We start from the raw sequence: 25,641 nt of genomic DNA, 5'->3' as shown, positions 1-25,641 counted from the left end.
CTACACTGTGATCTCCTTGATACCTGTCTACACTGTGATCTCCCTGATACCTGTCTACACTGTGATCTCCCTGATACCTGTCTACACTGTGATCTCATTGATACCTGTCTACACTGTGATCTCCCTGACACCTGTCTACACTGTGATCTACCTGATACCTGTCTACACTGTGATCTCCCCGATACCTGTCTACACTGTGATCTCCCTGATACCTGTCTACACTGTGATCTCCCTGATACCTGTCTACACTGTGATCTCATTGATACCTGTCTACACTGTGATCTACCTGACACCTGTCTACGCTGTGATCTCCCTGATACCTGTCTACACTGTGATCTCCCTGATACCTGTCTACACTGTGATCTCATTGATACCTGTCTACACTGTGATCTCCCTGACACCTGTCTACACTGTGATCTACATGATACCTGTCTACACTGTGATCTCATTGATACCTGTCTACACTGTGATCTCCCTGACACCTGTCTACGCTGTGATCTCCTTGATACCTGTCTACACTGTGATCTCCCCGATGCTTGTCTACACTGTGATCTCCCTGATACCTGTCTACACTGTGATCTCATTGATGCCTGTCTACACTGTGATCTCCCTGACACCTGTCTACACTGTGATCTACCTGATACCTGTCTACACTGTGATCTCCCTGATACCTGTCTACACTGTGATCTCCCTGACACCTGTCTACACTGTGATCTCATTGATACCGGTCTACACTGTGATCTCCCTGACACCTGTCTACACTGTGATCTCATTGATACCTGTCTACACTGTGATCTCCCTGATACCTGTCTAAACTGTGATCTTCCTGATACCTGTCTACACTGTGATCTCCTTGATACCTGTCTACACTGTGATCTCCTTGATACCTATCTACACACACTCTGGCTGTCCAAACATTCTGGCAAAGGATCTGTGAAGATTATCATTATGCCTGGACCCCCCCATTCCAGTTTCACCTGCACTTTGCCTGTTAGGTGATCTCACACAAATTAAAGGAGAGAAACATGAGTCCTTCATGCTCCTGGCCTCCCTAAGCGTCACAAAAAAGGCAATGGTCATGAACTGGAAAACCAAGAGTAATCTGAATGTAAAGTTATTTAAAAACTTACCCCTAGACCACATCACATTGGAGAGAATGTCTGCTCGGAGGAAAAATACTTTGGCACAATTTGAGTTGACATGGTCAACTCAAATTAAACCATGTAGCCCTAATTAAACCATGTAGGCCTGTGGGGGGGATGTGGTGCCGCCTTGGGGCTCTTGGGGCTGTCTGTGGCCCGGGCATCGTGGCTTGGGTAGTCGGCGGCCCTGCGGTCTGGGGGTTAGGGTTATGATGAGGTTTCCAGGATCTGTGTCTCAGGCCTTCCCTGCCTGGTCACCAGAGGTCCGTTTCACAAAGCAGGTTTAACAAGCCCTGAGCTTAACACCGAGCTCTGAGTTGAGTTACACTGAGACAGAAAACACTGAGTTTTCGGTTCCACAACACCGGATTTTGACCAGTTTGATGAACTCGGAGTAGTTTCACCTGGAGTGCACCACGACTCTAAAAAGACCGCATCAATGGAGCCCCGATTCAACGAGTCACCATGACAACTGAGACGTGGAGGGCAGAGTTTTTGACGCCAGTGGAGCAGGAAGTATTGATCCCATCATATGGCGAATATGAACATATTAAAAAAAAAAAATGCAACAGCGCAGCGGCTGCTAAAGAGAGGGAGGAGATCGTGGAAGAAGATTGCTGCTCAAGTGAATGCGCAAGTTCAAACGTCTTTGTCATCACAACATTATTGCAAGGGAATACTGCTTGATGGTAGCTTATTAATTTATTTTTTTTAGGTGCAATTCCTCGGGGGAGAAGCCTCTTGGCAGCAGCTGAAAGTGAAATATAAAAACATTGTCCAATCGGGTAAGACCGCTGCTAATTTAATTGTTAATCAATACATTTCTTAACGTAATGTCGATCATGTGTGACATTGTACAGTAAATATCAAGTGGCCATTTGACTGTGAGGTGTTTTATTCCAACATAATGCTGTTTTCAAACACATAAATGTCTCACCCATATCATGTGCTGTCAAATAATTAAGGCTAAACTAACAGACTTCTTTCAGCCAACAGAAAGAAGGCAGATGCCCGTAAAAAGGGTGGTGGCCAGTAAAACGGGTGGTGACCAGTAAAACGGGTGGTGGCCCAGTAAAACGGGTGGTGACCAGTAAAACGGGTGGTGACCAGTAAAACGGGTGGTGGCCCAGTAAAACGGGTGGTGGCCAGTAAAACGGGTGGTGGCCAGTAAAACGGGTGGTGGCCCAGTAAAACGGGTGGTGGCCCAGTAAAACGGGTGGTGGCCAGTAAAACGGGTGGTGGCCCAGTAAAACGGGTGGTGGCCAGTAAAACGGGTGGTGGCCAGTAAAACGGGTGGTGGCCCAGTAAAACGGGTGGTGGCCAGTAAAACGGGTGGTGGCCAGTAAAATGGGTGGTGGCCAGTAAAAAGGGTGGTGGCCAGTAAAACGGGTGGTGGCCAGTAAAATGGGTGGTGGCCAGTAAAACGGGTGGTGGCCCAGTAAAATGGGTGGTGGCCAGTAAAACGGGTGGTGGCCCAGTAAAATGGGTGGTGGCCAGTAAAACGGGTGGTGGCCCAGTAAAACGGGTGGTGGCCAGTAAAACGGGTGGTGGCCAGTAAAACGGGTGGTGGCCCAGTAAAACGGGTGGTGGCCAGTAAAACGGGTGGTGGCCCAGTAAAACGGGTGGTGGCCAGTAAAACGGGTGGTGGCCAGTAAAATGGGTGGTGGCCAGTAAAAAGGGTGGTGGCCAGTAAAACGGGTGGTGGCCAGTAAAATGGGTGGTGGCCAGTAAAACGGGTGGTGGCCCAGTAAAATGGGTGGTGGCCAGTAAAACGGGTGGTGGCCCAGTAAAATGGGTGGTGGCCAGTAAAACGGGTGGTGGCCCAGTAAAATGGGTGGTGGCCAGTAAAATGGGTGGTGGCCAGTAAAACGGGTGGTGGCCCAGTAAAATGGGTGGTGGCCAGTAAAATGGGTGGTGGCCAGTAAAATGGGTGGTGGCCAGTAAAATGGGTGGTGGCCAGTAAAACGGGTGGTGGCCCAGTAAAATGGGTGGTGGCCAGTAAAATAGGTGGTGGCCAGTAAAACGGGTGGTGGCCCAGTAAAATGGGTGGTGGCCAGTAAAACGGGTGGTGGCCCAGTAAAACGGGTGGTGGCCAGTAAAATGGGTGGTGGCCAGCAAAACGGGTGGTGGCCCAGTAAAACGGGTGGTGGCCCAGTAAAACGGGTGGTGGCCAGCAAAACGGGTGGTGGCCCAGTAAAACGGGTGGTGGCCCAGTAAAACGGGTGGTGGCCAGTAAAACGAGTGGTGGCCAGTAAAATGGGTGGTGGCCAGTAAAAAGGGTGGTGGCCAGTAAAACGGGTGGTGGCCAGTAAAACGGGTGGTGGCCAGTAAAATGGGTGGTGGCCCAGTAAAACGGGTGGTGGCCAGCAAAATGGGTGGTGGCCCAGTAAAACGGGTGGTGGCCCAGTAAAACGGGTGGTGGCCAGTAAAACGGGTGGTGGCCAGCAAAACGGGTGGTGGCCCAGTAAAACGGGTGGTGGCCCAGTAAAACGGGTGGTGGCCAGTAAAACGAGTGGTGGCCAGTAAAATGGGTGGTGGCCAGTAAAACGGGTGGTGGCCCAGTAAAATGGGTGGTGGCCAGTAAAATGGGTGGTGGCCCAGTAAAACGGGTGGTGGCCAGCAAAACGGGTGGTGGCCCAGTAAAACGGGTGGTGGCCCAGTAAAACGGGTGGTGGCCAGTAAAATAGGTGGTGGCCAGTAAAACGGGTGGTGGCCCAGCACCTCCACCTTTAACAGAGGCGGAGGAGCCCTAAGCCAGAATGTTGGGAGGCCAGTGACTGAGGGAATCCCTGGAGGAGCTCCTCTTCAGAGCTCACCCCTCAACATACCACTTCCTTCATTATATATAATATGCCGAGGCCTATATATCTCTTTAAGCCTATTTCTGTTCATCTTTATTTCCCCATCATGTCTTTGTTTTTGTCACCCAACAGATTGGGATGGTGCTCTCTGCCTGCTGGACCCCCTCATGCCACAACAGACCTTGTAAGTAGGCAACACTCCAAAGATCTTGCAAAATGGTAGTTTAAATATACTGAAACATATTCATGTAGGATGAAGAGTATGAGGAAACCCTGTCTGCTGCCTTTACAGAGGAGGACCCACAAAGGCCTATAGAGGTATGATAGTTCTCATCCCGTTTACATTTCTGAAACATTGTGGTGGAATAAAGAGTGATATTTTGTCTACATTGAAGTATTGACACATTATTTTTAACAGGGCCTGGCTGGGCAGCAGCAGGAGGGTCCCTCAACATCCACTGCAAGGACTGACACAGTGAGACAGATGTTCAGTAAACACCAGAGGTTCATTCTGTGGAATTCATGTCCAACTGTAATCATTGAATGTCCTCCTTATGTCCTCCCAGTTATCTGTAAAACACATCTATAGACCCCACCTGCTCCAGAAGATGAAGCAACTGCTGAGGAAATGCAGTAGTTGGACCACCAGATTAGAAAGGCAGATCTGTAAATGGAACTACTGGAGCACAAGTTAAGGGTGGGTGTACAGTCCCAGGTGAATTATGCTAACTACTAACTACATTAACTAAACTAGCTCTTGTATTTGTAGGAAATAAAGAAGACCAAATGAATTGTGCATCATGTCTTTATTTGGTGGTGGTGGTGATCAGACCCCGAAGTGATGATGGCATATGGTGTCTCTGACAGCTCTGCCGTCCTGCATAGCTGACAAGTCAATGGGCTCATCATCATCGGGGTCCTCTCTATGTAGGGCAGGGTCCTCTCTACGTAGGGCAGGGTCCTCTCTATGTAGGGCGGGGTCCTCTCTATGTAGGGCAGGGTGTTATGAAGGACCTCTCAGAGGTCACCCTGAGGTGACGTAGGCACTGGAATGGGGCTTTCAGCAGGCCTATGGTCATCTCCACCCGGGCTCTTGTCCTGCAGTGGGCCCGGTTGAAGTTCTGTTGGGGGCCTGGTTCAGGGTCTGGGTAAGGGGTCAGCAGCCGGGGTTGGCATGGTAACCCCTGTCAAAATCTGCTTCATTTTGTGAATGCTCCGTGCATTACAGCAAAGCGTAACCGGGGCCAAATCCGGTTCTCGTTTTCACTGCAGACAGGAGGTTAAAAAGTGGGCGGGGCTTAGAGCTCCTCAGATATGTGACGTTATAACAGTCGTCTCAGCATGGAGGCAGATCTGGATCTTATGAATCCTTGGTTGTTGTTTACATCCTCCACTTTGCACTAGTTGTTTTGTTTACTATATTTTTTGCAGCAGCAGAGCTGCAGCTACAACTTCCGTGTTGGTCCTGAGAGAGCGAATGCTCTAGTGACTTGCCCTGCACCCGAGCGCCCCGGCTGGCTGCGGCACAGAGCTGCGCCGGTGCGCTGTTCAGGGACATGGGAGCGTTTTGCTTTCTGCTCAAATGCAGGAGCAGCCACTCTGGCGCTGATCGCGCTCCTGCAGCCCCGCGTCTCGTTGCATCGCATCTGCAGTCCGTCCCCGCGGCGACGCAGCGGCGCTGACCGCGGTCGAACAGAATGCTGACCGCCGCTGCGTCGCATTTGAACAGAAACAACAGACGCGATGCAAAGACAGACCCAACGCAACCCCCCCCCCCCCCCCCCCCTCGCTCGGCGCGCTGACGCTAGCTCTAACGCGATGCAAAGTCCCAAGTCCCGGTCTTTCACAACCAACACAAAAGTTGAGCAGCAAAGAAAAGAAAAGGGAAAAAAAAACAAAACAACCAGTACAAAGCTGACCACACTGACAACAGAGGATTCATCCAGCTGACATATTAAAATATTGAGGGTTAGTAAATCACTGACCAATCAGCTCCTCAAACTCAATCCTGTTCCATAGTCCGGGTACCCTGATAGAGAGGGAGTGGAAAAGGGACTGCCTTTGGAGTGGTTGTTTCTGGAAAATCACAAATTCCTGTGGTGGAAACGCGAACCGTAACAGACTATACCGGTCTATCCCAGTACTTTTTGTGCGGTGGAAACGGGGCTTTAGCGACATTACTGCCAGTGAGTGCCGACCCTGCGCCCTTTCTGGAGGCTCTGCACCGCCTCTCTGTCTCAACAGTGAATGAAAAAGCGAAGGAATGTGTGATTTTAACAAAATATTCATTCTTAATGATACAATTTGCTCTTTCAATAAAGTTAGTTGAAAAAAGGTTGGATTTCTATTTTTTATTTCAATAATTGTTTTTTGCTTTGTGGCACAATATTAAGACAAGGTTTGTTCATGATTTAAATTAATCAAAGACAACATATTTAACCAATACCTGGGATATGAAATAAAAATATTCCATGCTATTTCAAATATTTTATTTGGTCATTTTTTGTTTTATTTCAAATCTAATTAAAAGGAAAAAACATACATTGCATTGTGTAGGTGTAGGCGGTGTAGGCTGTATCCTAGCCCTTCCCCAGTCAATCTATTGCGCGTGTATTTATTTATTTTTAATTTAAACTGCAGCAGGTGGATAAACATCTAATCAACTGGTGGGCAAGTTCAAGCTCACAGACAGCCTCAAGGGGGGAGCAACACAATTTGCCCTTGTTTACTCTCCCATCAAGCGAAGAAGAGACTCGACTTCCAGTTTTTCGGGACAACTCAAACTTGAAACAAAGAATTCGAACCGTTGGGGTTCATGTCCACTATTACATTGGCGCAACCGTCCAAAGACATTTCCAAAGACAAGTTTTGAATGAGTAAGGATGGTGAAGCGGCAGGGGCGGCAGCAACAGAATAGGAAGACGCTCAACTTCCGGTTTTCAGGCACCTCAAACTTGAAATAAAAAATTACAGTCATATTTTATTTACCGATTTTTGTTTCAGAAATGCATATCAGGAAACCAGAAACCACGTTTTGCGATTTTCAATTTTTATACGAAATTTCACATTTCACAATATCAAATCAAAAAATGAAAATCGGATGGTTTCCAGTTTTTCGTTCTCTGACATCAAAACGAAATTCAAATGGCCGGAAGGTACATGTGCTAACTCTGGCTTGGGGACTGGAACAGCATTTGTGCTTGTGATAATGTCCTTTGCATCATCAGGGACCAGAGAGAGATGAGAAGCGTTCCATGAGGCCTTGTGTTTGGAGGTGACGCAATCATGCAACTGCCCCTCTTGCAGCGGTGTGGATTTGTTTGCAGGTCCAATGTTAATTTTGGTGCGCATTTTTCTGTTGAACATGAGCTCATGAGGCGAACTGCCTGTGGTGCTGTCATCATCGATGACCACCCTGCCTTCACTGTGTCCAACATCCTGGAAGCAGGGCCCCGGGGTCGGGGTTTCCAGTATCTGGTGGACTGGGAGGGGAAAGGTCTGGAGGAGCGCTCCTGGCTTCCCCGTTGGTTCATCTTGGATGAGACGCTCATCTTGGACTTCTACGTCGAGCACCCAGACAAGCCGGGTAGGCTGCCAGGTGGCAACCATTAAGGGGGGGTACTGTGAGGATCCACACCTCCTCCAGCACCGGATCCTCCTCACTCACACTCCTGCAGGTGATTAACTACTTGATTGTTCCTCTTCTTAAGCCCTGCAGTGAGGAGGTCCGGTGCCAGAAGATTGTGTCTCTCACATGAGTCACCAGCTTCCTCATGCACTCCTCGGCGCTCCTCCCCCCCGTGCAGCGCTCCTCCCCCCCGTGCAGCGCTCCTCCCCCCCGTGCAGCGCTCCTCCCCCCCGTGCAGCGTTCCTCCCCCCCGTGCAGCGCTCCTCCCCCCCGTGCTGCAGTCCTCTCATCTGTGCGCTCTCCGGTCCCTGCTGCCCGCTCCGAGCGTCCCCGGCACACCCACCCTCGGCACGGCGCTCTGACTTGCTGCAGCCTTCTCACCTGTGCGCTCTGCACTCCAGAGTCTCCGATCCCCATCTCCCAGACACCGGCTCCCAGCTGTAACACTGTCGGCCTCCCGAACTGAAACTGGGAGCTGGTTCCACATGAGACAAGCTTGATAAATGAAAGCTCTGCCTCTCATTCTACTTAAACAAAGTCAAATAATGTCCAGTAAGCAGCAATCTGAGAACCTCATAGCTCTTTAAGATATGATGGAGCCTCCTCTTCTCTTCGCTTCTGGGTACTTTCCCTCCCCCTCTCTCAGATTTTGTGACCTCCATGACCTTGTCGGGCTTTCCATGTTGTAATCCCTCTGGCCTCTTGGGTCCAATCCTCTGCTTCTCTAATCTCCTATACCTGCACAGATTGTAGCATCAATCTCTTGCTTGTGTACACTCTGTCACCCTGCTTATGCACACACACACACACACACACACACACACACACACACACACACACACACACACACACACACACACACACACACACACACACACACACACACACACACACACACACTCTCCTGTTGTTTCAAACTTCATTTTACAAACCTCAGGAAACTCCCTCCCTCAGATTACAATTTTTCAGAATTTTCCTTTTTCTAATTTTCACAAATGCAGTTCAAATTATACACATCTGAAACATTAGTTTTATAAATGTGCAACCTATGTAGAACAATCTACTTTAGATTTGAGAAGTCCAGGTATAGTGGTTTTTGATCTGAGCCTGAACTAATGTGGTTTCGGTATGAAAAAACATTCTGTGATAGCCTTTTTTCAATAAAGTATTTTTAATAAAGTATATACAAATTTAATATTGGCTGTTGGGCAAAGTTTATTTCTTACATACCAAAGGCCCCATTTATATGACAATGCTCCAAGGGACAATGCCTTGTTTGATTCAGAAAAGCTTTGCGTTTACACGGCAAATGCAAACCCACTGAAAACAATGTATTGAGCATGCCAGGCCATGACGTAACGCTGTTGCTAAAAGATTAGAATTTTGAGGAAAATTGCAAGTCTGTCTGTAAATAGGGCCATCAGCACCTTCATTGCCTCAGGTAACATGCTTTTTTCCACATTGATTGAACAATCTTCAGTTATTTTCATCAGTCTTTTATTGAGTCTGATTTTATTGAATCCACGGGTACTAATAGAGTAACCTTGAACCACGCTAGTTTTTGTAATGAAACCACATATACATGTTACACATGAGGAGAATACACTATAAACATTAACACAGTGGAGAGTACCCAACATTCGTTTGGAAAGATGATGAATTGGACACTATTGGAGGAGAATCTCACCTGTAAAACTACCAATATGGAGGAAAAAACTAGAACAGAGACTGGGAGTTATGCCATTACAGAGGCTGCCATGTTTAGCCACAGTTCCACCGTGTAGTATGTGCTGGTACGGTAAAGCAAAGCGCACCCAGACCCAACTGTTGCACGGACCCACCACAGAGAGTACAGTTAAAATATAGACGGGGTTGTGAACGCCGTGCAATGACACAGGTATGTAACATCATAACGCAACAGTAATCGTTGGACCAACACAAAACACGTTTGGTGCGGCACTGCTCACGCAGCCAAGCAAAGCAGTGAGCCTCCATTCTCTGTGACAAAGCAGCGTCCAGCTCCCACTGAATGGCCTCCTGGCCTGAAACTGAGGAGCGTCTGCACCTCTCTAGAACACCCACACTTCAATGAACCCAGGTGACAGAACAACCAGTGTCTACAAAGCAGCATAAGGGAACAACAATGGGATGGTTTTTATGGCCAATGAGCTATTTACTAATATTGTGGGCTTGTCAAGAGTGACAATGGTCTGCACCAATCAGCAGATGGCTGTGTTGTAGCTCCTCCTTACTTGTGATGTCCTTGTGACTATTGTTGTGTGATCTGTCTGTCTGCCTGCCTGCCTGCCTGTCTGTCTGCCTGTCTGTCTGTCTGCCTGCCTGCCTGCCTGTCTGTCTGCCTGCCTGTCTGCCTGCCTGCCTGCCTGCCTGTCTGTCTGCCTGCCTGCCTGCCTGTCTGCCTGCCTGCCTGTCTGTCTGTCTGCCTGCCTGCCTGTCTGTCTGCCTGCCTGTCTGTCTGCCTGTCTGTCTGTCTGCCTGCCTGTCTCTCTGCCTGTCTGCCTGCCTGCCTGCCTGTCTGTCTGCCTGCCTGTCTGCCTGCCTGTCTGTCTGTCTGCCTGTCTGCCTGTCTGCCTGTCTGTCTGTCTGTCTGCCTGACTGCCTGCCTGCCTGTCTGCCTGTCTGTCTGCCTGTCTGTCTGTCTGCCTGCCTGTCTGTCTGCCTGCCTGCCTGCCTGCCTGCCTGTCTGCCTGCCTGTCTGTCTGCCTGCCTGCCTGCCTGCCTGCCTGTCTGTCTGTCTGCCTGCCTGTCTGTCTGTCTGTCTGCCTGTCTGTCTGTCTGTCTGCCTGTCTGCCTGCCTGCCTGCCTGCCTGTCTGCCTGCCTGCCTGTCTGCCTGCCTGCCTGCCTGCCTGCCTGTCTGCCTGTCTGCCTGCCTGCCTGCCTGCCTGTCTGCCTGCCTGTCTGTCTGCCTGTCTGTCTGTCTGCCTGTCTGTCTGCCTGCCTGTCTGTCTGCCTGTCTGCCTGCCTGCCTGTCTGCCTGCCTGTCTGTCTGCCTGCCTGTCTGTCTGTCTGTCTGTCCTCTGGTAACTATCATGTTTGCAGGTTCACTGCTGATGGGTCTGGAGAATCTGCACGGGAACAAATTTAAATGTAGGACTCACTTTTAGCTGTTGATGTACATCAATACCTGTCTGAAGAGAATTCATCATTTCACATATTTCCAGCATTTGGCTACAAATTCTGTTTTGTTTGTAAACATACTGACTTTGGCATGATCGATTTAGGTAATGGTTTTCATTTATTGGTTTATTCTCTGTAGAAGTGATGCATTTTGTGGGAAGTATTTTTTTTACTTTTTTCTCATAGAGTAACTTTAAGGTAGGAAATCCAAAATGTCTTTTTCTCCATCTTTCCTCCAGCCATGTGCAGTCTAAAGCCTCTTTTACAGGCTTTTATTACCTTAAGTCAGAATCAGGTAATTTTTCTAAGAAAAATGCTGTATCGACAGTGAGATATGTAATGTGGTCTAACAAAGCAAAATTCCAGACTCTGTGGACATCATGTGACCTAATTCCTCTCGTCCATTCATACTTGGGACAATATAAGCGGGTTTCTCAACTCTCATCTCGTCTGTATTTGCTCTGATTGCGTATGCATGACTGGGGAGCGTCGCCTCCCATTCTGAACCAGCCATGTGTAAAATCTGTCAGAGTGAAAACCAGAACCAGGGTTTTCATGAACTATTTGGACACACAATGTGAGGAACCAGTGTAAAAGAGCAGAAACATGTCACTGTTTAAAGCCCGATAAAGCACAAAAGGCCTCCTGAAGTACACTTGTTGGTGGAGCAGCCACATGACATTCCTCAAACCCCCTCCCTTTGCTCCTGCATGAAGGTGGAACTCCTCTGAACACTGCTGATTTGAGATGGATTCAAGTCTTTGGCATCCTCCTAACTCTTGATGACTTCCCAGAAACATGCAGAGCAGCATCTACTCACCCCACTTGAACATCATCATGGTCAGCAGCAGGGTCTTGAGGTTGGGATGGACTTTCCCCAGCTCCATGGTGAAACCTCCAGCTCGGGTTCCACCTGACCAACGTGCGAGGAGCCGTTAGAGGAGTGGCATGTTGAAGTGTGATCGAGAAGCTCTTCACTCTCTGCTCTCAGTCCACAAGCTGCTTCATGGCACTCACACCCTGCCAAGGACTCAGAGTTTAATCAGCCTCCCAGAGATAGAAGGAAAACATGAGCTGGACTCTCACATGCTGACAGTCATGATCCACCTCAGACCTTCATGGCCTCCAGAGCCGTTAGAACCCTTTATTCAAAAAACAAAACCAATGTTAATGTACATGTTTAACCTTTAAAATGAAGATAACACAGCTTATACATTTCTACAGCTGTGTTACAGAAATACACTATGTTAAATTCATCAATTTTAATAACTTACAGAGATCTGTGAAAAATTCTCCTGTTTTGTCATATTTAGCAGTTCAGTAGTTGACATTTAAGCTGTTTTTTAGCAAATATATCGATGGTGGCTTTTTTTTCTAGCTTATTGAAACCGTTTTTCCTGCTTGAGCTCTTTTTTGCAGTTTGGTTTGCCTTTAGCTGATTCAGCTGTTCCAATCACTTTTTGCAGTTTAAAAATGAAAAAAAATTAATGATTAATTATCAAAATGATCAAAATATAGTATAATGCAGTTATGAAAGTGCTGTTTTACACATTCATGCATTTTGTGGTTTGCTGATTTCATATTTGACATATTTAACCCATTTTTCCTGTTTAATAGTTCGTCACAATTTAAGCTACTGTTTTCAGTTTATCCTTCTGTTTTGACTATTTTTTAGTGATCTTAGCTGTTTCAGATATTTTAACTATTAATGCTATTTTAGCCATCTTTGCAACATTAATCATTACACATTCATACACTATTTTTTAAAACCATTTTAGCTACTGCACTTTTTTTCTGCTTTCTTTTTTCTTTTAGCTATTTGAGATGTTTTTTATTCACGTTTTAGTAGTTTTCATCATTATTAGCTATCTCTAGCCATTACTGATTCTTTTACATATCTCTTTCTTTCAGATCTTCATCATAATGCTTCAGTAGTTTGTGTGCGCACATTTCCAAGCTGCAGGTAAAGCAGCAGGTTGTCACTGAAGGTAAATGAGTGAAACTCTATTTTTCTCTTTTCTTTATTTCGATTTAATCCTGCTTATCAACATTTCTCACTATTACTTTGAATCACAAGATCAGATTCCTTTTTAAAGACAGTCAGGTGTGCACAGAAAAAATAAAAATATACAAAAACATTGTATTTACTTGTGTTTTAATTAAATCTTCATGGCACCAGTACAGAGGGGCTGCAGAGCCACGTGTTGAGGACCCCTGGGTTAGTCTTCATCCAGGTTCCTGGTTCAGTCTACTTCACCCTGTCCACCATATCCAGATCTCCTGAAGACACTGAGCATCCTTCAGGGCAGCTGTCACCTCTGATGTGTGAATGTGTGTGAATGGGTCAATGTGACGAACTGCTTATGAGGTCAAAAGTCCTTTCAACCATTATTGGAATTAAGAACAAATGCTCAAACACTATTATGAAAATCTGTCTGTAAACAGTGGCATATACTGTATGTACAACTTAAAAATCAATAAATTGTTTGAAAAGGCTGAATGACGCATGATGAAGCATTTGGAAAAACTTTTTTTTTTAATTAATTTTCGTTTTTTTTCTGTCAGCAGTTTTAGATCCTCATTTACCTCCTTCAGTGTCCTCTTTCCCTGTTTCTGTTTCCTCCTAGAGCTGCTGCAGTGAATTCAACCAGCTTTTGTTGTTTCTGTTGACGTTGTGCTGTGCAGTCCATTAAATCCAGGCCAGGATTTTGTTGTAAGCTCATTAGTGTCTTCAGCAGCTTTAGTGGCTCCTTTGCAGGATGCAGTCAGACACTCCTCACTGGTCCAGGGAGAGATCTCAGCTTCAGTCCTGCCCTGCTTCATACTGCAGAAACACCTGAAGGCCTCAGCCATCCAAATAAACTCTTCCGCTGTATGGGATTTTGACAGTAGCAGGAAAAAAAAAAGGAAAAAAATCAGATCAGTGTATTTAGGGCTGCTGCTCGTGTGATAGTTTGATTTGAACTCCAAATGCCATATGCCTCAAACTTTCATGAAGGCAAATTCATTTATGATGTCTTTAAAATCCACTTTGTTGGCAAGTCAATGCTCCATAGAGGGCGCTGCTAGACCACTGAGCCTCTCCTGCATACAAGTGAATGTGGATCAAAAATCCATTTAAAAAGTATTAACAGAAATACTTTTTCATTTTCATATTAAACTGATTTTTTTTGACTCATAAATAAAAATCAATTATCAATCATGATGATCAATTAAAAAGCACTTTTGCAAATGCATTTTAATTTTCAAATTTGACATTCCAAAATACATTTTGTCACTATTTGCTGGGGCATCTTTTAAAAATTAAAACTTAAATGTCATTTACTTTTTCATTATCATTAAGTTACAGAATAAGCAGCCTTGAAGAAGAAAATTAAAATGCAATTTGGATGATTGATAATTAATTCTATTTATAAGTCCAAAATGCAGTTTTAATCTGAAAATGAAAAGGCATTTTTGCTAATGCATTTTAATTTTCAAATTTGACATTTCAAAATGACATTCAAAATTTTGATCACTATTTGCTGGAGTGTCTATTGAAAATTAAATCTTGATCATTTCCTTTTTAATTTTAATTAAGTAACAGAATAAGCAGCCTTGTATAGCAAAATGAAAATGCAGTTTGGATGATTGATCATTAAGGTAAAATTTGAAAATTAAAATTCATTTGCAAAAGTGCTTTTTAATTGATCATCATGATTACTCATTAATAATTTATTTCTGAGTCAAAAAAGGCAGTTTAATTTGAAAATGAAAAAGTATTTCTGTTAATACTGTCCAGAATGTCCTCCAAATGTCTGTAGGTGAAGGAGCTGCTGTTGGAGAGCTTTCAGCACGGCTCCTCTTCAAGACGGGGTCTGGGATCTTGGACATGACCAGACGGTCGTAGCACTCATCCAAGTGGGCTTGAAGGTCTTCTAATGTTTCCTCTTCCAGCGTTAACATTTAGCTTACTCTACCCTTTGTTTAGTTTAGTTTGTTTTTTCCCTCAGTGGTCAGAAAACTTTGCTTTACAGCCTGGGTGTCGCCATGTTGGGTTGCACTCCATTACATCACACTGGAATCACTCATTGTGCCTCAGTGAGCCAAGTCTCCTCCAATGAACCAATGAAAAACTAGAAGTAAAAATAGAAGTCAATTCTCAGTCAATGTTTCTCGCTCCCGTTGCTGAGGTGGAGGTGTTGGATGTAATAAGAAAACGTAAGAACAAGATATCACGTGACATTAATAACATTGATATGAAAACTGTTAGAATTGTAGCAGAAGAAATCATTAGACCAGATTCAGATTCAGATTCATTTTATTTGCTATTTGCAGTAAAACCACATTGGAATACATTTGTAAAAGTCCCCAGTGTGCACAAGACAGGTACAGCCATAAAACAACATTAATTAAGAGTACATAAATAAAACAAGATAAAAGTACAGAAATAAAACAAACAGAACAGTAAACAATTGACACTGTGAAATCGATCGACTGAAACAGTTTCAATAAAAGTGCAAGATCATTCATTAAAGTGTTCTGTTTAGACTGATAACAGCTTGTGGAAAGAAGCTGCTGGCATATCGAGATGTCCTGCATCTCAGCGAACGATATCTTCTGCCAGAAGGAAGAAGCTGGAACAAGGCTTTTCCAGGATGGCCAGAAGAGTCATTGATTATTCCAAGTGCTCGGTTTAAAAGTCTGGATTTATAAAGAACTTCCAGAACAGGAAGCTCACAGCCCACAGTCGTCTTTGCAGAGCGGAGCACCTTGTTTAGAGCTCTCCTCTCTTTGTCTGTGGTGTTACCAAACCACACAGTCACAGAGCCAACAAGTAAACTTTCAATGGTGCAACGATAAAAATTAAGCAGAATCATAGAGCTAGTGGTAAATTCTCTAAGTTTATGCAGAAAGTAGAGACGCTGACGAGCTTTTTTAACAACCCGGTTAGTGTTTTTGACCCATTTCAGGTCATTAGACAGAGTTAAACCGAGAAACGTGCACTCCTCTACAATCTGCACCTCGGAGTTATCAATAATGACAGGTGTGTGAGAACTGTTCCGGCTAAAGTCAAAGACCAGTTCACATGTTTTTGATGCGTTCAGCTGGAGGTTGTTAGCTTTACTCCACTGAACCACATTCTGGATCTCTGCTCTATAAGAGGAATCATCATTATTACTGATGAGACCGATGATGGTGGTGTCATCAGCATATTTGATTATCAAGTTAGAGTCAGAGGAAGACACACAGTCGTGAGTGTACAATGTAAAAAGCAAAGGACTCAAAATACATCCCTGAGGAGATCCGGTGCTCACAGAAACAACATCTGAAAAACAGTCATTGATTTTCACTCTCTGAGATCTGTCAGTTAAAAAGCTAAAAATCCACTTACACATGGCAACACTCAAACCGAGAGACATGAGCTTTTCAACCAGTTTACCTGGGACAAGGCAATTAAAAGCAGAGCTATAATCAATGAAAAGCATTCTCGCGACAGATTTGCTATTGTCCAAGTGACTGTACACGGAGTTCAGAGCAAAGGAGATGCATCCTCAACACTCCTGTTCTGTCTGTAAGCAAACTGGAGCGGGTCAATACTCACAGGGATCTGGCTCTTAATGAAGTCCAACACGAGCCGCTCAAAAGTCTTCATAAGAACAGACGTGAGGGCCACAGGACGATAGTCATTAAGGCAAGACACAGGAGTTTTCTTAGGAACGGGGATGATGGTCGACTCTTTAAAGCTGTTTGGCACAGTACAGTTCCTTAGCGACAGGTTGAAAATGTCTGTTAAAACAGGGGCAAGTTGCTCAGAGCACAGTTTCAGGACACGAGGAGGGATGCCGTCCGGGCCTGGGGCTTTCCGGACTGTGGTCCTGGACAAGACCCGCTTGACTTCCTCCTGAGTCACGGTGAAGTCACCTTGATTGAAACAATCAGGGAATACAGCAGGACAGGCAACCGCAGATTCAAAGCGACAGAAGAACGTGTTAAGCTCATTTGGCAGAGCTTGGCCAACAGATGCAATTTTCCCAGCACTAGGTTTCCAGGACGTGATGGCTTTTATACCGTTCCACATGCGGCGAGGGTCAAAATCAAAATAACCCTTTAATCTGTCCCCGTAACTGCGCTTTGCAGATTTAATCGAACGTTTCAATGAGTAGCAGGATAACTTGTAGGCCACTGTATCATTAGATTGAAACGCCAAAGCACGCTCATGAAGTTTCAGTTTCACTTCCGAGTTCATCCATGGGTTCTGACTACAGTGATCCTTAATGACCTTCTGTGGGACACAGCAGTCAATACAAAAGTGAATGTATCCAGTCACAGCGTCACAGAATTCATTAACATCATCTGACTGAAATACAGACCAGTCAGTGGCATCAAAGCAGCCCTGTAGCTTCATGTTAGTCTCCTCAGACCAGCACTGCACAGTGCGGGAAGTTGGTTTATGTTCCCTGCTCCTCTGAGTGTACGAAGGAAGAAGGAGAACAGAGGAGTGGTCAGACTTCCCAAAAGGCGGTCTGAGACTGGACCTGTAAGCTCCCTTCACATTGCTATAGCAGTGATCCAGAATTTGTGCTCCTCTTGTAGCTTGAGTCACATGTTGGTGAAAGTTCGGGAGTACAGTTTTTAAATTACATTTATTGAAGTCACCAGCAACAATGATGACTGCATTAGGATGAGCAGCCTCATGTTTGTGGAGGATCTCGCTCAGATCATGAAGAGCTTCAGTATAGTCCGCTCGTGGGTGGATGTAAACGGCGCATAAAAATATCACCGAGAACTCCCGGGGAAGATAAAAAGGGCGACAGCTTAAAACCAGGCCTTCCAGATTAGCAGTACATGTTTGGTTCATGACTCGAGTGTCCGTGCACCAGCTCTGATTAATTAAAAAGCACACACCTCCACCTCTGGATTTCCCCGTGGTTTCCTTTTCTCTGTCCGCGCGGTGAGCAGTGAATCCCGGGGGCTGTACGGCTGAGTCCGGGACGTTCGTGTGGAGCCACGTCTCGCTGAGACAGTACACGGCGCAGTCTCGTGCCTCGCGCTGGCTCTGGACCCGACACAGGAGCTCGTCCGTCTTGTTCGGCAGAGAGTGGACGTTTGCCAGGTACATGGAGGACAGAGCGGTCCTGGAGGAGCGGCTTCGAACGAGCAGACCGCCTCGTTTACCCCGGTGTCTGCGCTTCCGCCGCCGGCTCGTGGTACCCGGCTCCACGCCGCGGAGAGTACGGCGGAGACGCCCAGTCCCGTCGCTCTGTTGGCGGCCACTGTAGCGGCCCGCTTGCCCTGCTCCACGGGCCTCTCGAGTGGGGCACTCGTGGAAGCTAATGCACCTCAGTTCAGGTAAGATTCGCGACACTACGCAAACTTGATCCCGAATGTCGAGAAGTGTCTCTCGGTCGTACTTCACAGTAGCAAGTGAATCACATACAAAACACATGAAGATTGTGCACACCAGAGCTCTCACTGCAGCGCCCTGACACGGCGCCATCTTGAAAGAGAAAGACCATATACATATATCTGTGTTAAGGTTTGAAGTTGGAACCCCAAAGCAGAGCCAAGAGACTGATCAAACAGAGTTCAAAAATGTATTTTCCAAACGGAAGGCAGGACAGGCAGTGGAGACAGGGGGAGGGCTGGCAGGCTGGCAACGTCACTCCAGGAGAGGCACAAAAACCTGAGCACAGGAAAAAGTATTAACATCCCAAAAATGGCAGAGAACTAGACTAGACTTCCAACAGGGCACTACCAAGTAGACGTAATAATCTGGCAGAGGTGTGGAGTGAGAACCAGGGTTTTGAAGACAGCAATTTGTGTGGAGTAGATTCAGGTGTGCCTCATTCTCCTGGAGGAGCCAGCCACGCCCCCTGTCACACACACCCTGCACAGAAACAGAAAAAGGGAGGGGGAACAGACAACAACAAAAAACACATCCCTAACAGTACCCCCCCCCCCCCCCCCCCCAAGGGGCGCCACCCGGCGACCGACCGGGCTTGTCAGGGTGCAAGGAAAAAAAGTCACTGAGGAGAGTGGGGTCCAGAATCAGAGAGCTGGAAACCATTAGCGGCCTGGAAAGGTGACATTCCCGTGGCTGTGGAGACTAGTGAGTTGTGGGAGTATTCAATCCACGCAAGATGGGTGGACCAGGAAAGCGGATAGCGGGCAGTAACGCAGCGTAGAGCGGCTTCCAGGTCTTGGTTGGCCCACTCCGTCTGGCCATTGGTTTGTGGGTGGCGTCCGGAAGACAAGCTGGCAGAGGCCCCGATAGACTGACAAAAAGCTTTCCAAATGCGTGAGGTGAACTGAGGTCCTCTATCTGACACGATGTCCTGTGGTATACCGTGTAGTCTGAAAACGTGCTGAACCAGCAGGTTAGCAGTCTCCAGCGAAGAAGGCAGTTTAGGTACCGGAACATAATGTGCAGTCTTAGAGAAACGATCAACAATAGTCATTATGACGGTGTTACCTTCTGATGGAGGGAGGCCTGTCACGAAGTCCACAGATATGTGAGACCATGGACGGTGAGGAATAGGGAGTGGACGCAAAAGACCAGCAGGGGCACGATGAGAGGCCTTACTACGAGCACAGACTGAGCAGGCAGAGACAAATTCCTTAATGTCAGAGACCATGGAGGGCCACCAGAAGCGCTGTCGTACTAGAAATGCAGTGCGGTGGTAACCAGGATGGCATGCCAACTTGGAATCATGGCCCCACTGAAGCACTGAAGATAGATAGATAGATAGATAGATAACTTTATTCATCCCCGAAGGGAAATTGTTTTGTTGCAGCATTCTGGTACCTAGGAATTTTATAAAATACAATAGAATAGAATATAAAAGTAGGAAATAAAAATATACAAATATACAAATATAAAAATATCTAGGTAGGACATAAAATATCTGGGTAGGACATACATTTTGTAAAACACAGAACTGAACATGAGCACTTAGAAATAAGCATGAGTAATTATATTGAGGCTCTGACGGAGGTAGACAAGTTAAAAAGTCTTGTTGCCGTGGGGAGGAACGACTTCCTGTAGCGTTCCTTCGAGCAGCGGGGTTGAATCAGTCTGTTGCTGAAGCTGCTCTTCAGCTTGTCCAGTGTCTTGTGGAGGGGGGGGGGGATTGTCCATGATTGCTAGCAGTTTTGCCAGCATCCTGTCCTCCACCACCTCCTCCAGGGTGACAAGCTTGGAGCCAACAACAGACTCTGCCTTCCTGATCAGATTGTTCAGTCTGTTGGCGTCCTTTGCCTTAATGTCCGCACCCCAGGACACCCCAGGACACCCCAGGACACCCCAGGACACCCCAGGACACCCCAGGACACCGCAGCAAAAAAGATGGTGCTTGCGACAACAGACTGATAGAACATGTGCAGCATCTTGTCTCCAGAGGTGGTGACTTGGCACGCCACGTGATGGAAAGGAGCGCTATTTCACCTCCTCCCTGGCCGTCTGCTGTCTTTCTTCTCCAGAGGTGGTGACTTGGCACGCCACGTGATGGAAAGGAGCGCTATTTCACCTCCTCCCTGGCCGTCTGCTGTTTTTCTTCTCCAGAGGTGGTGGCTTGGCATGCCACATGATGGAGAGGAGGGCAATTTCTCCTCTCTTGCTGTCGTCTACTTGTCTGTGTTCTTCTTACTTCGGTGTACAGGGGTAGACTTCCCTGACAACCTGACTCTCACACAGGGATTATTCTGCCCTTTCACGTGTGGAGCGTCTCCTGGATCAGCCAATCCAGGCGCAACTTGCTTCAGATGGTCGGAGGTCTCCTGTAGAGTGCGATGTGGTTCTCCTGCTGGAGTACACTGCGACAGATGGTACCAGGTGTCTCCTTTGCCACTCAGCCGAACAGCGTGAGACGTCTTCTCGACGACCTTAAACGGACCCGTCCACCTGGGCTCGGACCACTTCCTCTTTATCACCTTGAGAAGTACCCAGGGGCTGGTGTTGGGGATCTCAGCCGAGTCCCCCTTGCTGCCGGTCCCGGCAACCTGTGCAGAGAAACTGTAGTCTTCTCTGCAGTTCAAACGGGGTGAAACCTGTCTGGGAATTGACAGAAGATCTGACAGCCATTAATGCAATGGGCAGTGCACTTACCCAGTCCATCTTGGTGTGGTGACATATCTTAATTGATGGTTTAACATTAAAAAACTGACATACTTCACAGTCTTGTATGTATGTCTGAATTGTTTCCTTCATGTACGGGTGCCACCAGTGTGACAATCGTGACATTACCTCTGTTTGACCCAGATGTGCTGGTCCATGTGCTTCAGCTATGAGATCTTTTAACAGACCTGCGGGTGGTATTGGTTGGTTCTCCAGTCCGGTCCACAGTCCATCATCCTGCCTCCGTGCTCCATGCTCCAGCCAGCCCTGTCTCTCCTCCGGTGCTGCCGCCTCCTGTTGTGTTTTACTGACTGGCGGGTAATGTGGTCATGTGGTTGATTAATCAGTTTGTGGTTGTCAGTACTTACAATCATCTGCAGTGAGGTGAATATCCTCATGCATCCTTTGCAGCCTGGTCTGAGTTTTGTTGTCTTGTTCTATTTTTTTCTGTGCAACAATGGGGTTCTCCTTCTGTGAGCCCATCTGCCTTATTAACTCCTTCATGTGTGTATTTTATATGTGGTGCAAAAAGAGTTTTAGACATGTTGTTCTGTCTTTGTGACGACATTGCAAACGCATTGCTTGTGACGAATGCTGCTACACTGTGCGATGTAAGGACATGCAAGGTATGATTTAGATAGATATGTGCAGTTTTCTTAAGATTTTTGTAAGTCCTGCTGCATATCTGGCACATGGGGGTTGTTTGTCCTCTGTTGAATCTAAAATGACACTTGTGTACATTATTACACGACGTTCTCCCCCTTGTTTCTGAAAAAGCACAGAAGCAACTGAATGTGGTTGTTCAGAAACATCCAGATAAAATGCTTTGCCATAGTCAGGAATTGCCATGTCTGTATAAGGATTCAAAGATCTAATCCAGGGCAGCCATTCACAATAGGTCTGCATCATTGTTTCAAAACCAGAGTCACCAGGGTCCAGTTCTGCCCAGTAGATGTCAGCGGTCTGTGGCAAGTTCCCCTCATACAGTTCTGGTTGATCGACTGAAGTCACGACGCCGTTGAAAGGTGTTGGATCAGGACCAACAGAACATCGATGTTCAGTGCCATCTGGAAACATCAATGAAAGGCCGTCTGCTGAGCATTTGATCATTACTGCCAGTTTCAACAAGAGATCTCTCCCCAGGAGATTCACGGGACAGTTTTGTGAAAAAATGAAGTTGTGTCTGTGTGTTTGTGATGACACAGCAACATCAGTCAGTTCAGTTAGTGGCAGTCTTTGTGGGATCCCCGAGAAACCTACTAATGGTACAGAGTCTTTGGTCAGCCTGGTGCCCGCTAGTAATTCTCTGATTGATGAAAATCGAGCACCGGTGTCCACCATGAAGCTCATTGGCTGTCCGTTTACCGTAACCGTGAGACAAGGGTCTGCCAACACCCCCTTTCCGGCTTCCCGTGGGCCCTTTCAGAAATGAGGTTGTTGATTCCACCCGAGGACTGGAGCAGCTTCTGGGTTTGGAGCGGCGTGGAGCTGAGTGGGTGGAGTTGGCTGTGTCGGCTGCATAGGAGTCGGCTCACACCCTGTGCCAGGCCATGGTGGTTGAGGGATGTATGGAGGATATCCCATCTGTGCTCAGTTTGGACATGTCCTCGCCCAGTGACCTGGTTGTCCACAAATCAGACAGTTATTGTGAGGTGGTCTGTTACCTGATTGTCTCCTGAATCCTCTTCCTCGACCTCTGGGTCGAGGAGGCCCCAACTTCTCAGCTGTGACCTTGTCGGTGGCGGTGCCATCATTTGCATTGGCGCCTGGAGGGCAGGGACCTGTGGAGCTTGAATGCACTTCTCTATATTTTTTCCTGCTTTACTGCGCTCTGAGAGTGTTTTCTTTTCATTTTCCAGCTGCATGCGCATCAGTTGTAATTTTAACTTTTCTACCTCACCCTTTTCTTCCTCTGCCTGTTTCATGTGTCTCATAAAGTGGTGAGTGAAATGTGTTGTCCATCTGGTGTCGTCAGCCGTATGCATGTCAGGATTGGCTTCCATCGCCTCCCGTACAGGTGGTGGTACGCCTCTTAGTACAGCTGATCTGAAAGAGAGAAGAAGAATAGGGGTGGAGCTGGGGTCAACTCCCGTTCTATCAATCCAATCTGCTCTGGCCCTTTTAACAAATGCCAGTGCGTCTTCTCCTTCCTGGGGGCGATACTGACACTCTGCAATAGGAGCAAGAGAAACAGGATGAAGTTTACGCAATGCATCACCAACTCGTTTTCCCATTTCACTGGTAATTGGGTGTTCATTTGTTACAACAGTGATATCAGCTTCTTGTTCAAATACATTCATTTCTGACACAGTCATTGTTCCTCCTAATAAAGCGCAGATCACCTAACGCCATCACAGCGTGACCAGTGGCAGACACAACAGCCTGCATCCACTTGCTCCCACCCTGTGTCAGAGGGGGGAGTTTCTCCTTGATGCAGTTAAGGTCCATGGGTTTCCAAGGTTTGTAGTCATAAGAATGTCGATCCTCATTCCAAACCATTGGAAGTTGTAGATTATGCATGTCCCCGACAGCGGCGCTCATATTTACAGGAGATGAGCTCCGGGCTCCTGGTCTATGATGCATGGACCCTGTAGATGGTCCTGCTTCAGTCTGAAACAGAGGCTGAAATGTTAGTGGCTGACCGCAGTCAGAGGGTGTTTTCAGGGTTTTCTGTGTGTGAGAAACATGTTGAACTCTCCTTTGAGGTGAGCTGCTACTAGATCGGTTGCAATGTTGTGTGGACTGCCAGATGTTCACATCTGCGCTGCATTGTGAAAGTGGTGTTGGTGAAATACTACGTGTTCTGCGTCTCTGTTGCATCTCTTTGTCATATCTTGCCCCTAAGTTGACTGACTCCCTGTGACCTTCTTCCTGAATGTGTGGACGTGTTATTGATGATCTGTGGTAGCTGAGTGGTGCTGTAGATCCTTCATAATCAACATCCAATGTGCCGTTGTTAATATAGAGTGTGGGCATTTGTGTTGCTTGAGTGTTTACATTACTCTGCTGCTCAAGAGTACTTTCTTGTACTTTCAGAACTTCCCATCTGATTAAATACCCTCTGCAATTGATCCCCCACTGTCATTTCCAATGTAGGCACATTTCCCCAATTGAACCAATCTCTCTCTCGATCAAACTCACCGTCCATTTTTTACAGTCAGCAGGTCAGGTTCTTTGTTTCAGCAGGTCAGGTTGTGTTTCAGTCCTGGCATGTCAGGTTGTGTGTTTCAGTCCTGGCATGTCAGGTTGTGTGTTTCAGCCCTGGCATGTCAGGTTCTGTGTTTCAGCCCTGGTTTGTCAGGTTCTGTGTTTCAGCCCTGATATGTCAGGTTCTGTGTTTCAGCAGGTCAGGTTCTGTGTTTCAGCAGGTCAGGTTCTGTGTTTCAGCCCTGGCAGGCCAGGTTCTGTGTTTCAGCATGTCAGGTTCTGTGTTTTAGCCCTGGCAGGCCAGGTTCTGTGTTTCAGCATGTCAGGTTCTGTGTTTCAGCCCTGGCATGTCAGGTTGTGTGTTTCAGCCCTGGCATGTTAGGTTGTGTGTTTCAGCCCTGGCAGCTCAGGTTCTGTGTTTCAGCCCTGGCATGTCAGGTTGTGTGTTTCAGCCCTGGCATGTTAGGTTGTGTGTTTCAGCCCTGGCAGCTCAGGTTCTGTGTTTCAGCCCTGGCATGTCAGGTTGTGTGTTTCAGCCCTGGCATGTTAGGTTGTGTGTTTCAGCCCTGGCAGCTCAGGTTCTGTCTTTCAGCCCTGGCAGGTCAGGTTGTGTGTTTCAGCCCTGGCAGGTCAGGTTGTGTGTTTCAGCCCTGGCATGTCAAGTTGTGTGTTTCAGCCCTGGCAGGTCAGGTTGTGTGTTTCAGCCCTGGCAGCTCAGGTTCTGTCTTTCAGCCCTGATATGTCAGGTTCTGTCATGACCTCCATCTCTGGCTCTGCCTAGTGGCAGCATTTGTTCCCTTCCCCCTCCCTCCTTTCCTTTTTCCCAGGTGGGCGTGTGCTGCATGCTGTGTGAGGTGTGGAGGAGTGCAGTGCTGATTACCTGAGGTCTCTCACCTGCAGCAGGGTGTGGCTTCACCCAACAATACACCTTTTCCTCTATAAAGCTGGCATCAGATGAAGACTCGGCGTCGGACTGTAGAACTACCAACAGTTAGTGGGACCCTGCTCTGCCTTGCCTTGCCTCAGTCTGTGTGGCTCTGTGTTAAGTCTGCCTCTCCTCTGCTGCAGTACCGGACCCACCCTGCCGCACCAAGCTCCTGCCTGTAACTCTGTCCTTGGCCCACTCCAACGGCTTCAGCACCACTCCACCTCCCGTGTCCTCCAGCTCCAGCCACGCCACTCCGCATTTGCCACTTCATTCTGGGCAGTGTGCTCCTTAGTCTCCCGCTGGGTCCTTCTAGTTTTGTTGGGTAAAGTACCTGGGTAGTCATTAGTTCTGTCTTGTTAGAGTTTTGCTTTCCTTGGGATTTTGGTTTTGAGTTCTTTGCCTCATCACTTATTAATAAAGTGTTATGAGAGTATTCCTGATTGCCGTGTTTCTGTCCGCACCTGAGTCTATGAGAGTGAACCGTGACAGGTTCTGTGTTTCAGCCCTGGCAGGGCAGGTTCTGTGTTTCAGCCCTGGCATGTCAGGTTGTGTGTTTCAGCACTGGAATGTCAGGTTGTGTGTTTCAGCACTGGAATGTCAGGTTGTGTGTTTCAGCACTGGAATGTCAGGTTGTGTGTTTCAGTCCTGGCAGGTCAGGTTCTGTGTTTTAGCCCTGGTATGTCAGGTTCTGTGTTTCAGCCCTGATATGTCAGGTTCTGTGTTTCAGCCCTGGCATGTCAGGTTGTGTGTTTTAGCACTG

The 25,641-nt window shown here is 47.0% G+C and overlaps 1 protein-coding gene across 1 annotated transcript in view; it reads right to left on the bottom strand.

Annotated features, from left to right (window-relative positions):
* crb2a (crumbs cell polarity complex component 2a) overlaps positions 1–11,597 on the bottom strand; it is a gene marked incomplete at both ends in the record, with an annotated part of 107,035 nt that extends 95,438 nt beyond the window's left edge. Inside the window, one exon of the mRNA XM_080510027.1 lies at positions 11,531–11,597. Within this exon, the coding sequence (XP_080366153.1) occupies positions 11,531–11,597 (67 nt within the window). The remainder of the gene's footprint in view (positions 1–11,530) is intronic.
* Between the last annotated feature and the right edge of the window lie 14,044 nt (positions 11,598–25,641).

The sequence above is a fragment of the Blennius ocellaris genome (genome assembly GCF_963422515.1).
Source record: "Blennius ocellaris genome assembly, chromosome: 15".
NCBI lineage: Eukaryota > Metazoa > Chordata > Actinopteri > Blenniiformes > Blenniidae > Blennius > Blennius ocellaris.
This window is presented reverse-complemented; position numbering and strand designations above follow the sequence as displayed.